This window comes from Trichechus manatus, unplaced genomic scaffold, assembly GCF_000243295.1.
Source record: "Trichechus manatus latirostris isolate Lorelei unplaced genomic scaffold, TriManLat1.0 scaffold00157, whole genome shotgun sequence".
Taxonomy (NCBI): Eukaryota; Metazoa; Chordata; class Mammalia; order Sirenia; family Trichechidae; genus Trichechus; species Trichechus manatus.
This window is the reverse complement of record NW_004444093.1, coordinates 2,152,175-2,166,614: the sequence shown is the minus strand read 5'-3', so window position 1 is coordinate 2,166,614 and position 14,440 is coordinate 2,152,175. Positions and strand designations below refer to the sequence as shown.

The window sequence follows — 14,440 nt, the reverse complement described above, 5'->3', positions numbered from 1 at the left end:
ACCACAGCCTTCAGTATGGATTACACTTCAACATAAAGAAAACAAAAATTCTCACAACTGGACCAATAAGCAACATCATGATAAATGGAGAAAAGACTGAAGTTGTCAAGGATTTCATTTTACTTGGATCCACAATCAACACCCATGGAAACAGTCGTCAGAAAATCAAAAGATGCATTGCGTTGGGCAAATCTGCTGCAAAAGACCTCTTTAAAGTGTTCAAAAGCAAAGATGTCACCTTGAAGACTAAGGTGCACCTGACCCAAGCCATGGTATTTTCAATCGCATCATATGCATGCGAAAGCTGGACAATGAATAAAGAGGACCGAAAAACTGACGCCTTCGAATTGTGGTGTTGGCGAAGAATACTTAATATACCATGAACTGACAAAAGAACAAACAAATCTGTCTTGGAAGAAGCACAACCAGAATGCTCCTTAGAAGCAAGCTACGTCTTATATACTTTGGATATGTTGTCAGGAGGGTTCAGTCTCTGGAGAAGGACATCATGCTTGGTAAAGTACAAGGTCAGCAAAAAAGATGAAGACCCTCAATGACAGGGACTGACACAGGAGCTGCAACAATGGGCTCAAGCATAACAACTGCTGTGGGCATGGCGCAGGACTGAGCAGTGTTTCATTTTGTTGTACACTGGGTTGCTATGAGTTGGAACTGACTCAACGGCACCTAACAATAACAACTAATGTAACCGATATCATTAAGCTATACACCTGAAAGAAGGAGCCCTGGTGGTGTAATGGTTAAGTGTTCCCGTAAAGATTACAGCTTAGGACACCCTATGGAGCAGTTCTACTCTGTCCTATAGGGTCATGATAAATCGGAATCGACTTGACAGCACCCAACAACAACAACCTACACCTGAAAAATGTTGAAGTGGCAAAAGGTGCAATATATGTATTTCTATTTAAAAAAAACTGCTGTTGATACTGCCTATATACAACCACACACCTCACAAGATTTGTTTTCTCAGTTTATAAGCTTAGGATCGTGGTCTTGTAGAACATTCCAATCAACTGGCCTAACATTGATTTTGGTGCTTCTGTTCTATCTCCTAGTTTGTTTTGTAGTGCCTAGGGACTTAAAAGCTTGCGAGCATCCATCCAAGGTACAAAAATCGGTCTCTATTCGCTGGGAGCACCAAAGGAAGAAAGAAGGTCAGGAATCAGTGAAGGAAATGGAATGTGTGTCCAATCGCCTCCATGAACAACTCCCTCCTTTGACATGAGGTCAGAAGCACTGGATAGTGCCACATTACCGATACTGAACACTTAGATTAAGGATTCTACAGAAGAATTCTGATCAAAAGAGGGAAAATGTGAAACAGAAACTCAAATTCCCATGGAATCCAGACTTTTTGGTGCCACTGAGGTCGGATCACATGCCCACCCCAAACAATTACCCTGAGGAAATCTTTAAACTTTGAACTGAAACTATCCCCTGAAGTCATCTTTGAAACAAATAATAGTTTATCCTAATTAAAAAAGAATGTCTGAATTCAGCATTTGTGAAATGTGGGTAGTAGTAGCATCAGACCTAACGTCAGGGAGGATAATGATAATCAGGATCAGCCCAAAGCTGATTCCTATGAGGTATAAGTCAGAGTACCTCCACTCTCCAACCTTTTTACCAATTCTGACACCAGTCATCCCTTCGACAGCATTCTCTACTTCTCTTCTGGGTTTGATAATCTGCTGTAATGGCCACACAAAACTCACGGACCATACTTAGAGTTATGTGGTTTATTAAGGAAGTAACAAGGTACAACTCAGGATCAGGATCAACAGGCTACAACTCATGATCAATATTAGGAAGCATGTAGGCAAAGTCTGGAAGCTTCCCCCGAAGAGAAGAGCACATCCCTCCCTTCTTCAGTGTAGGACAGCTCTCTCACCTGTGCAAACTCCCTCTGAGACATGGTAACCTCCTCTCTGTCCCCTTAGGACAGACTCTTAGCCCTGTGGTCTGTCACCACTACTCTGCTGCAGGGCCCCTTCAGGCCTGTCACCATCTTTAGTGTTACAGTCCTTGACCTGTGTTACAGTTCTTTTAGAAGTTTCCCTGCTTCCTCTCTCTCTGCTTGTACTTTCCTTCTTTCTTCTGCTGCTTTTTTTCACATCTGCCAACCTCTGTAGGGTTAGCTGCATACATATGCAAACTCCTGGTCAATTTCAAGGCATGACCCTCCCACCATGGCCACAAACTGATCAATCCCCTCTGGGCAGGCCACACATACTTCATTTGCATAGTAGGCTACAGTCACTCTACTTGCATAGGTATATTGACCAATCACTGCAAAGTGTGTAAAACAGGCCAATCACAGGGAAGGTTGCAGCACAGGGCCAGAAAAAAAGTATCAAACCACAAGCTGTTTACCGATTACCCAGGAAATGTCAATCAATCTAGACAAAAGTAACAAATCCTCTGGCATAGAAAACTAGGGCAAAGGTAACTCTGCAGGGCTTAGGGGAAAAATATCTCAAGTTGTTTTTCCAAAGAACCAAAGCAAAAGGGTGCATAAAGGAACTCTTTTCACCACAGCATTATATACTCTTTTAAAAATTAACTATTTGAGAACAAATTGACAATAGCAACACAAAAGGAAAGATGAGAAGCTTAAGGGGCAGTGAGTTTGTGTTAATGATGGTAAAATGGTTTGGAAAAGTTGTTGATGGAAGGTAACAACTTGAAGGATGTAACTGATGTCACTGAATTGTATGTGTAAAAAATGTTGAAGTGGTATGTTTTGTTGTATATATTTTCACCCAAAATAAAAATATAAATCAATAAATAAGGCTCCACCTACAGAGATTAGAAGCAAGGTCTGAGTGCAGGTGAAAAGACCGTGGATTACATACCTGAGCTTCCTTTGTCTGGGTTTTATGACTTTTAAAGCTTCCTTCATGATCATCCTCAACTGTAGAGATGGCATTTAAGGCTGCAATTCGAATCTAGAAATAGGGGGTTGGGAAAAAGAAGCATTACTTTTAGTTGAGATGTCACTGTCTCTTCCACAACCCACAAATGGATACAGCTCTCCTTCAGCATATCATGTATTCTTCCTTGAAAAGTTATGTCCTTCTCAGAATCTGGGAAATGAACAAATGATCATCTAGGGAAAAAATAAGGACCAGCACATGTCTTTGGGGCCATGCTAGTCTGCTTGGGGATCACGCCCTGGGTAGAGTACACTGCAAAAGGAACAGGAGCTAGGGACACTCCCAACAATGGCCTAACACAGCAAAAGACCAGGCATTAGAATAACATTCCAACAAAATGTGTTAACTTTTGCCTTCCCAGCACCTGTGACGAGGCCATGCAAGTCACGCCAATGGAAGGGTACCCTCAGATGTGCCCACAGTCCTCCCAGCAGAAGGCTGCCCACAGTGAGGGCCTTCAGAGTCCACCCAGGAAAGTGCCCTTCGCCCCAGGAGTGAAGTAACATGAAAGAGCTCTCATGCCAGCAAAACAGGTAGGCCTACATCCTTACCATGTTCAGAGAGACTCAGCACTGTCGCTTCACGTCACTTCCCATCACTGACAAAGGCTGCACTGGGCAACGAATCTGCTGGACAGGAAACAGGACATACAGAAGCTCATGAAAAGCCAGGAAGTTACACTGCCCACAAGCCTCCCAGGCTCAATGCACAAGTCAGGCTGTTGAGACACTGCCTGGATGGCTGTAGGGTCTGGCACACAAGGCCCCTCTGCCTGAGCAGCTGCCCTGCCAGGCACTGCACCAGGGCCTGAGGACACAGAGAATAGGGAGAACAACTCCTGCCCCAGGGCTCACTACTTAGCAGAGGCAAGAGACCTATGAACAACTGTTTTTTTTTTTTTTTTCCCCAAAAGCCAAATGAAATAAAGCAAGACCCACAGGCAACTACTAAGGGTGGAGAAGAACATTCCCTTGGAAGGACTTAAGGAAGGCAACAGAGTTAGCACTCGCGTGAAGCCTTAAGGAATGGAAAGCATCACAGTGGAAGGACGGTGAAGCAAGAGGCTGACAGAGTATGGTCTCCTGGGAAACAAGGAGACACGACGCTGCCAGCCTCAGAGAAGGGATGTGAGTGGAGGGCGAAAAGGTGGTTTAGGGTCCATCAGAGGGCCTGAGCCATGCCAGAAAATCTGAACTTCATTCTGTAGGCAACAGGGAGCCACAGTGGGTTTTCAGGGGAGCAAAAATTTTCAAGCTGTGGTTTAGAAATATAATAGAAAAAATAATTAGAGGCTGGCAGACCAGTTCGAAGGCTGTAAGTGAAGACGGGATTGACAAGGACATGGAGAAATTAGAACTCTTATACAATCGCTGGTGGGTGCAGTCGCTGTGGAAAGTTTGGTGATTCCTCAAAAACTTAAAAAGAGAGTCAGCATACAACACAGCAGTTCCACCTCTGCAGCAATCCCACGACTATGTAAATACTCAAGAGATTTGAAAGCAAGGGCTCAAACAGACACACGTAAGCCAATGTGCACTGAAGCATTATACTCAATAACCACAAGGTGGAAACAGCCCAAGTGTCCATCAACAGATGAATGGATAAACAAATTATGGTCCATCCACACAATGGACTATTATTACTCATCCATAAAGAGAAATGAAGTTCTCATACATGCTGCAACATGGATGAATCCTGAAAACTTTAGGCTGAGTGAAATAAGTCAGACGCAAACAAACAAACATTGTATGATCCCACTTGTATGAAATACCTAGAAGCGACAAATGCACAGAAATAAAAAGTAAATTAGAGGTTACCAGGAGTTGGGGGTAGGAGGAAATGGAGAGTTATTACTAAATGGATAGAATTTTTGCTTGGGGTGCTGAAAAGTTTTGGAAATAGATAGTGGTGATGGTTGCACAACACAGTGAATGTAATTAATGTTCCTGAATTACACACTTAAAAATGGTTAGAATGACAAATTTTATATTTTACCACAATAAAAAAATATACTTTTTAAGTTTTTTAAAACTGAAAATCTTATACTGACTGAATACAGCAAGAGATAATTCTTCCCAAATCTCTCCTTTATATCCCCAGCTCTGCATTTGAATCACCCCTTCTCTGGGTCTGTTCCTCCCACTACGCTGTAAGTTCCTCAAGGACAGGGGACCTGCCTTATTTGTCTGTTTCCCCGTGTCTGGCACAAAACAGGCACTCAGTGAAGGAAGGGATGAAGGTGCAGGCAGCACTATCCTGGCAGCTCGGCTCCTTTTCATCAAGCCCTCCATGTAGGGAGAAGCAAGGTGCTCCCAGTGCAGTAGAGATTGTATCTCATTTTAGAGAGAAGGAGGTTGAGGCTCTGCAACTTCTGAGGATGCGGTCATCTGACCACTGCAGCTTTCTATGGAAGGTGACTACGTAAAGACACAGCAAGAGCTGGAGAGACTAGAGGACACGCTTAACTCTTCAATCAGTCCTCCTCCAAGACTGACACCCGCCACTCACAGGGCGCCCCTCATTGGGCAGGCCAGATGGAAGCCATGCAGAGGAGCCCTGAGGGCTCTTGGGACACCGTGGATGGTGCTGCTATGGGTGATGAGGGGCATTTCCATCTCAGTCCAAATGGGACTTCGTCAGGGAGCGTCTCTGATCCCCACCCCCTGTGTTGCCCCATGGCACATGCTCCATGAATGATAAAAACTCTCAGCAAACTAGGAATAGGAGACATCCTGAAGCTTATACAGGGCATTAACAAGAAAGCTAACATCACACTTAACAGTGTAAGGCTGAATGTTTTCCCCATAAGATCAGGAACAAGCAAGGATGACCACTCTCATCATGTCTATTCATCAATATACTAGAAGTCGTAGCCAGTACAAGAAGGCAAGAAAAAGAAAGAACAAAAAGACTGGAAAGGAAGAAATGAAACTGTCCCTATTCACAGATGATGTGATTGTCTATGTAGAAAATCCCAAGAAGTCTACAAAATAAAATTCTAGAACTAACAAATGAGTTTAACAAGGTCACAGAATAAAGGTCAGCATATAAAAAAGCAATAGTAAGCAGCCATCTAAGATACTCCACTGGTCTCACCCCTTCAGGAGCAAGGCAGAATGAAAAAAATCAAAGGCAGGAGGGAAAGATCAGTCCAAAGGACTAATGGACCACAATTACCACAGCCTCCACCAGGCTGAGTCCAGCACAACTAGACAGTCCCCAGCTACCACCACTGACTGCTCTGACAGGGAGCACAATAGAGGGCCCCGGACAGATCTGAAGAAAAATGCAGAACAAAATTCTAACTCACAAAAAAAGACCAGACTTACTGGCCTGACAGAGATTGGAGAGTATGGCCCACGGACATCCTTTAAGCTCAGTAATGAAGTCACTCCTGAGTTTACCCTTCAGCCAAAGATTAGACAGGACCATACAACAAAATGAGACTAAAAGGGCACAGCAGCACAGGGGCAAGGACCAGAAGGCAGGAGGTTGACAGTAAAGCTGGTAATAGGGAACCCAAGGTCGAGAAGGGAGAGTGTTGACAGGTCCTGCATGAGGTTGGTAACCAACGTTACAAAACAGTATGTACACTAATTGTTTAATAAGAAGCTAGTTTGTTCTATAAACCTTCATCTAAAGTACAATAAAAAAAAAGCAATAGTATGCTGCTGTTGTTGTCAGCTGCCGTCGAGTTGGCCCCCAACTCATGTCGTCCACATGCACAATGGCGTAGGATCGTAATAAACAACTGGAAATCAAAATTGAAAAGAATACAATTTACAAAAGCTCAAAAAATATTTAGCCATAAAGCTAACAAAATATGTACAGAGTGTGTATTCTGAAAGCCACAAAACACTGACGAAAGAACCCAAGGCCTAAATAAATGGAAAGACAGACCATGTTCACAGACTGGGAGGCTCAACATAGTAAAGAAGTCAGTTCTCTCCAAATGATAGAGGAACTAGAATAGCCCACACCATTTTGAAAATATGAACAAAAATGTTGAAGGAATCACACTCCCAATTTTAAGACTTACTGTAACGCTGAAGTAATCAAGACAGTGTGGAGTTGGTAAAGCAATAAACACATATATGAATGAAACAGAATAAAGAGTCCATAAGCAGACCTAAACAAATATAATTAATTGATTATTGACAACAATGCAAAGACAATTAAATGGAGAAAGAATCTTCTTTTCACTAAATCTTTTGGATACAATGAACAACCAAATACCAAAAAAAAAAAAAAAAACTTGACCTAGAAGTCACATCTAATATAAAAATTAACTAAAAATAGATTAATGCTAAATGTAAAACTATTAAACTTTTAGAAAAAAATAGGAGAAAATCTTTGAAACCTGGGGTTAAACAAGAAGCCCTTAGAGATGATACAAAAAGCACAATCCATAAAAGAAAAAAATTGATAAATTAAGCTCCAAAATTAAAAACTTTTGCTCTGCCAAAGATATTGTTACAAGAATGAAAAGAGCTATAGACTGGGAGAAAATAATTGCAAATCACATATCTGACAAAGGAGATATGTCCAGAATATATAAAGAACTCTTAAAACTCAACAGTAATCAAACCACCAGTTAAAAAAGGGCAAAAGACTTGAACAAATACTTCAGCAAAGAAGATGTACAGATGACAAACAAACACATGAAAAGGTATTTAACACCGCTAGCCATTAAGGAAATGCATATTAAGACCACAATGAGATACAACCATGCAGTTATTAGAATGGCCAAATTATTTTAAAAACTGACAATGCCAAGTCCTGGTGAGGATAGAGAGCAACTGGAACTCTCATCCATTGCTAGTAGGGATGCAAAATGGCACCGCCATGCTGGAAAACAGTTTCTCAAAAGTTAAACATACACTTACCATAGGACACAGTGATCCCACTCCAAGATATTTACACTAGAGAAACGTTCACACAAAACCTGTATGATGTGGATGTAAATTTTAGAATCTGAGGTGCTGGAATATGAATTAGGTGACTTCAGACCTAGAATTTAAAATTTCATTCTGAACCAAGATTTTCATTTCTACTCTTCTAAAGAAACCATTCAGCCTTTTGTCAAAGTTTTACTATTTAAAAAAACAAAAACAGGAGTCAGGATTCTAACCCAGATAAACAATTACTTGGTGCCTGTTAAGAATGTTTACAAAGCTGTCCCCCCAGAGAAGGCGCCTTACTGATAATGTTACATGAAGTTAGAACCAGTAACTAACTTAATAGCCAGGACAGGTATATATCAAGCCTTATCCTCATTCTGACTTCCAAATTAATTTTCACTCATTGGGATTCTTCCACAGTTATTTCTGCTAGTTCTCTGTAAATTGGTAACTAGGCAGAAATTAAATTAGTTAAAATAAGGAGGGAGATCTTGGCTGTAAAAGTCTTGATTGTAACACAAAGAGTGCAGAGATTTGAGCTTTAACTTATGTAAATAAACTTGCATCTTAACTGCTTTCAGGGAGTTCACCTGGCCCTACCTCAATCCTCCACAGCTGGATGGGCGATGTTAACATTTCAAAAGACTTCAGATTTAGAGCTGATTTAATCTCCACTCTTTCCTAACTAATGGCCAATTTTACATTTCAAGGACTCCAGTTAAGTTTGATTCAGCCTGCAATTCATCACCAAACCTCCACATCAAGAATGTTTACACATTTCACTTTAGAAATATTGCCTTAAGAATGAAGAAAACCACGAATAGACATAGGCACACCCATGTTCACTGCAGCATTGTTCACAATAGCAAAAAGATGGAAACAACCTAGATGACCATCAACAGATGAATGGATAAACAAACTATGGTACATACACACAATGGATTATTATGCAATGATAAAGAACAATGATCAATCTGTGAAGCATCTCATAACATGGATGAAACTAGAGGACATTATGCTGAGTGAAATAAGTCAATCACAAAAGGACAAATATTGCATGAGACCTCTACTGTAAAAACTCATGAAAAAGTTTACACACAAAAAGTAACAATCTTTGTTGGTTACGAGAGATGGGAGGGGTGGGGGGGAAATACTAAATAGACAATAGATAAGTGGTAACTGGTGAAGGGTAAGACAGCACACAATACTGGGGAAGCCAGTACAACTCATACAAGGAAAGGTCATAGAAGCTCCATAGACACTTCCAAACTCCCTGAAGGACTGAATTGCTGCGCAGAGGGCTGTGAGGACTATGGTCTTGGGGAACATCTAGCTCAACTGGCATAACACAGTTTATAAAGACAATGTTCTACATTCTACCTTGGTTGAGTAGCATCTGGGGTCTTAAAAGCCTGTGAGCAGCCATCTAAGATACTCCACTGGTCTCACCCCTTTGGGAGCAAGGGAGAATGAAAAGAACAGGATATAAGGAAAAGATTAGTCCAAAGGACTAATGGACCACAGCTACCAAGGCCTCCACCAGACTGAGTCCAGTGCAGCTAGATGGTGCCCAGCTACCACCACTGACTGCTCTGACCGGGATCACGACAGAGGGTTCTGGACAGAGCTGGAAAAGGATGTAGAACAAAATTCTAACTCACAAAAAAAACAGATTTACTGGCCTAAAGGAGACTGGAGAAACCCCAAGAGTATGGCCCCCAGACACCCTTTTAGCTCAGTGGTGAAGTCACTTCCAAGTTTCACCGTTCAGCCGGGGAGTGGACAGCCCCATAAAACCAAATGGGACTAATGAGGCACAGCAGTCCAGGGACAAGGGCCAGAAGGCAGAAGGTGACAGGAAAGCTGGTGATAGGGAACCCAAGTTTGAGTAAGGACAGTGTTGACATGCAGTGGGGTTGATAACCATTGTCATAGGGCAATACGTGTACTAAATGTTTAATGAGAAACTATTGTGTTCTGTAAACCTTCATCTAAAGTGAGAACAGCAGCACAACTGGAAGAACATAAGCGATGTCACTGAATTGTACACACAGAAATTTTTGAAATGGTGTATCTTTGTTTATGTATATTTTCACGAAAAAAAATAAAGGTCCTCCAAAGTCGAGAAGGGAGAGGCTTGACATGTCGTGGGGTTGTTAACCAATGTCATAAAACAACATGTGTACCGACTGTTTAATGAGAAACTATTTGTTCTGTAAATCTTCACCTAAAGTACAATAAAAAAGAATGAAGAAAACAAGATTCAAGGCAATGATTAGTCCAAAGGACTAATGAACCACAACTACGACGGCCTTTACCAGACTGAGTTCAGTACAATTAGATGGTGGCCCAGCTGCTACCACCACTGACTGGTCTGACAGGGATCACAACAGAGGGCCCCAAACACAGCTGGAGAAAACTGTAGAACAAAATTCCAACTTGCAAAAAAAGACCAGACTTACTGGTCTGATAGAGACTGGAGAAACACCAAGAGTATGGCCCCCAGACACCCTTTATGCTCAGTAATGAAGTCACTCCCAAGGTTCACCCTTCAGCCAAAGATTAGACAGGTCCATACAACAAAAAGAGACTAATGGAGCACACCAGCCCAGGGACAAGGACTAGAAGGCAGGAGGGGACAGGAAAGCTGGTAATAGGGAACCCAAGGTCGAGAAGGGAGAGTGTTGACATGTCATGGGGTTGTTAACCAATGTCATAAAACAATATGTGTACTAACTGTTTAATGAGAAACGATTTGTTCTATAAACCTTCATCTAAAGAACAATATAAGAAAAAATATATGGCCTTAGTCAAATTGTATCAGGAATAGGAGATTTGTGTTAGGCTATAAATTGATGTTAAGAAAGTCTGTAGTTTAACCACCCCTTATAAATTTCCCTTCCTTCTCCTGCGCTTTCTTTGATGTGAAACCATTTGCTCTCCCTGTTAAATACCCTGCTGTTTTCCCTGCAAGGCAGAACACACACTGCAGCCTATTTGGACACCATTTGTTTTCTCCATTCCGTGGAATAAAATTATTCCTTCATAATATTTTTGTTTTAATTTCTAACAGAGCATTCGTCTAGTGTTTCCATGGAGACAACATAAATGTTTAGAGTGGTTCCATTCACAACAGCAAAAACTAGAAACAACCCAAATGTTCTCAACAGGTGAATGGATAAACTGTGATACAGCACATAATGGAATACTACTCAGTATCAACAGTATTCATACAAAGGAATACTACTGACAATTAAAAGGAACAAACAATTGATACCAGCAACAACATGGATGAATCTCAATGGCATCATGCTAAATGGAAGAAGCCAGGTGCAAAAGGTTATATACTCACTGGTTCCATTTACGCGACGTACTTGAAAAGGCAAAACTATAGTGATACAACAGTGGTTGCCAGGGGCTAAGGGAAAGGGGGGGCTACAATGGGGGAGCATAAGGATTTTTTTTTGGCCGTGATGTAATTATTCTGTATCCTGATTGTGGTGATGGTTACACAATAAATATATACATATGTTAAAACTCACAGAACTGAACACCCCAAAAAAAGATCAATGTTATACATTAATTGTAATTTTAAATAATGTAATTTATTGAATTAAATTTAATAAATATAAAAATAATTCAGTAAAAATAATAAGTTCTTTAAGGGGTAGCAATCCAGCTATCAGACAAAGTAGATTCAAGCCCAAAAGCGTTAAATGTGACAAAGGCACAATTCACACTGATGACGTAACACTTACGAATATGCACCAAATAACAAAGCAGCCAACATTAAGGAGAAAATGCCACAGGAGATGCAAGGACCCATAGTCAGAAACACTAAAAATAGGAGACTTTAATACACCACTCTCAGTACAAGACAAATCAAGTGGACAAAAATAAGAAAGGAGATAGAAGGTCTAAACGATGTAATGAGATCTTACAGATGGATATATATCAAAACTCTGTTGTTATTGTGCACCATCAAGTCAAATCCAACTCATGGTGAACTTATCAGACAGACTAGAACTACCCCACAGGGTTTCCTAGGCTGTAATCTTTACGGGAGCAGATTGTCAGGTCTCTTCTCTTGCAGAGCAGCTGGTAGATTGAAACTGCTGACCTCTCAGTTAGCAGCCAAGTGTTTAACCACTGTACTACCAGGGTTCCTTATAGAGCTACCATATGACCCAGCAATTCCACTCCTAAATATGTATCCAAGAGACTGGAAAGCAGGGACTCAAACAGATACATGTACACCAATTTCACTGCGGCATTATTCACAATAGCCAAATGGTGGAAACAACCCATGAGTCTATCAGCAAACAGATAAACAAAATGTGGTATTTACCTATGATGCAATATTATTCAGCTATAAAGAGAAATGAAGTTCTAATACATGCTTGCCGTGCAGTGAATTACTTAATATGGCCCTTCCAGCCATAGTCTTTGTAACTTCCACCAAATGACTGGATGGGGAATATGCAAATGAAGTGCTTGTAGCCCACCAAAGGGATTGGATGGCTTGCTAATAATGTAAATAAGGTTCATGGCACCCTTGTAGGGGTGGGGCCATGCAAATAAGGTGGAGGGAACCCTAACAAGGGGATTGGTCAGTTTTGCCATCCTGCTAGGCTTAAAAGAACAGTCAATCCCAGAGTCAAAGGGGACCTACTACCATCAAGAAAGAGCTAGGAGTGAAGCACGTCCATTGGACCCAGGATCCCAGAGCTGAGACCTCCCTGACCCAGGAGACAGAGAGGGAGAAAGCTGTGACACCAGGGACAGCCAAAGACAGCAAGAAGCAGTGGCAGAGAAACGGCAGCAGCAGAGGCAGCTGAGCCATAAGACCGGCAAGAGACAGCACGGAGGGCTTTCTGGCCCACGGAGCAGGGTAGTTACAGTGGGTGTGCTGACCTACAGAGTCCCTTCAGGCAGGAGGCTTCCTGGTAGAGTGGGGTGCCTCCAGGCACTTACCTGCAGAGCTAAAAGAGCTTTGTAATACTTGCCCAAGCAGGGCAGAGGCCGAGGGGCAAGAAAGAGGCATGCCTGCGGGCATGGCTGAGAAGAGGCTGTCCAGATCAAAGAACTGATGCTGGGTGTTCCTGAATCTGAACTGTAACCTGTTACTTCTGATTTAGGAAATAATACTGGAGTTATTATTACCTCTCCTTGAGCATAAAGAACGTGACCCAGCTGGAGCTGGGCTTACAAGGACTTACAAGGACACATCAACTGGGCCCTGAGGTATGAAGAGAATAGCTAACATAATCTTGGAAAGTATCTTTTAGGGAAAATTTCACATAAAGCCAATCAAACAGAACACAAAAGACTTTCCACTCTTGTCTTTTTCTATTAGCATTTAGTGAATAGAAATTTGTTGGAGCAATGAAGACCCTCCTGACTCTCTGAAACCTGTACCAATGATTGTTAAGAAAGACAATTCAAAATGTAGGATCACAGTCTCTAGCCAATTTGAAAAGGCTAAGCTTTCAATGGTTTTGCCCATTTGTAATGTTTATATATACTGATGGCTCTGTGACTGGTTGTTTGGACTTGGGCAGACATGGCTGTGACAGCATGCTTATCCGTTTTCCCATTCTTGCCTATTCTGTAATGGTCTTTGGACTCGGGCAGACACGGCTGTGGCAGCATGCTTGTCTGTTTTCCCATTCTTGCCTATTCTGTAATGGTCTTTGGACTCGGGCAGACATGGCTATGGCAGCATGCTAGTCCGTTTTCCCATTCTTGCTTACTCTGTAATGGTCTTTGGACTCGGACAGACACGGCTGTGGCAGCATACTTGTCGGTTTTCCCACTTTTGTCTGTTCTGTGATATTTCCTTGGGCTCGGGCAGACCATGGCTCTGGCAGCATGGTTGTCCATTTCCCACTTCTGCCCTTTAGAATATATGCCGAGTAAAACTTTTTGCTTTACTAAACTGTGATTTTTTCCCCTACAACACTTCCCTAATAAACCCCATGAATGTATTATTTGTGAGTTCCGTGTGGCCACTGTAACAAATTATTGAACACAGCAGAGAAGTAGAGGGTGCTGTGAGAGGGACAACAGTTGGTGTCAGAATTGGTAAAAAGGTTGGAGGGTGGAAGCATGTCTGACCTCTGCCTCATAACAGTCAGCCTTGGGCTGTTGATCTTGATTCACCTTCTCCCTCATGAAGTTAGAGGAGGTCAGACACAGCCACCATGCCATTCTTACAATGCTACAACACGGATGAACCTTAAAACACATATGTTGACTGCAATAAGTCAGTTGCAAAAGGACAAATATTGTATGATCCTACATATATGAAATATCTAGAACAGGCAAATGCATGAAAACAAAAGTGTACTAGCGTTTACCAGGAGCTGGGGGGAGGAGAGAATGGGAGTTATTGCTGAAGAGATGATGAGTTTCTGTTTGGAACAACGTGAAACTTTTGGAAACGGATAGTGGTAATGGTAGCACAAGATGGTAAATGTAATTAATATCCCTGAATTCTACACTTTCAAATGGTTAAAATGGCAATTAATTAAATTCATAGCTGAAAAAACTAGACAAAAAGAAAAAGTAATCCAACAAAAG

At 41.7% G+C, this 14,440-nt stretch overlaps 1 protein-coding gene across 1 annotated transcript in view; it reads right to left on the bottom strand.

The window, feature by feature from the left end:
- The window catches only part of CABIN1 (calcineurin binding protein 1), a 206,852-nt gene that overhangs the window by 169,336 nt on the left and 23,076 nt on the right, over nt 1-14,440 (bottom strand). Inside the window, exons 2-3 of the mRNA XM_023740550.1 lie at nt 3,509-3,586; nt 2,877-2,969 (exon numbers count right to left, since the gene is read on the bottom strand). Coding sequence (XP_023596318.1) covers nt 2,877-2,969; nt 3,509-3,511 — 96 coding nt within the window. The 5' untranslated portion in view covers nt 3,512-3,586. The remainder of the gene's footprint in view (nt 1-2,876; nt 2,970-3,508; nt 3,587-14,440) is intronic.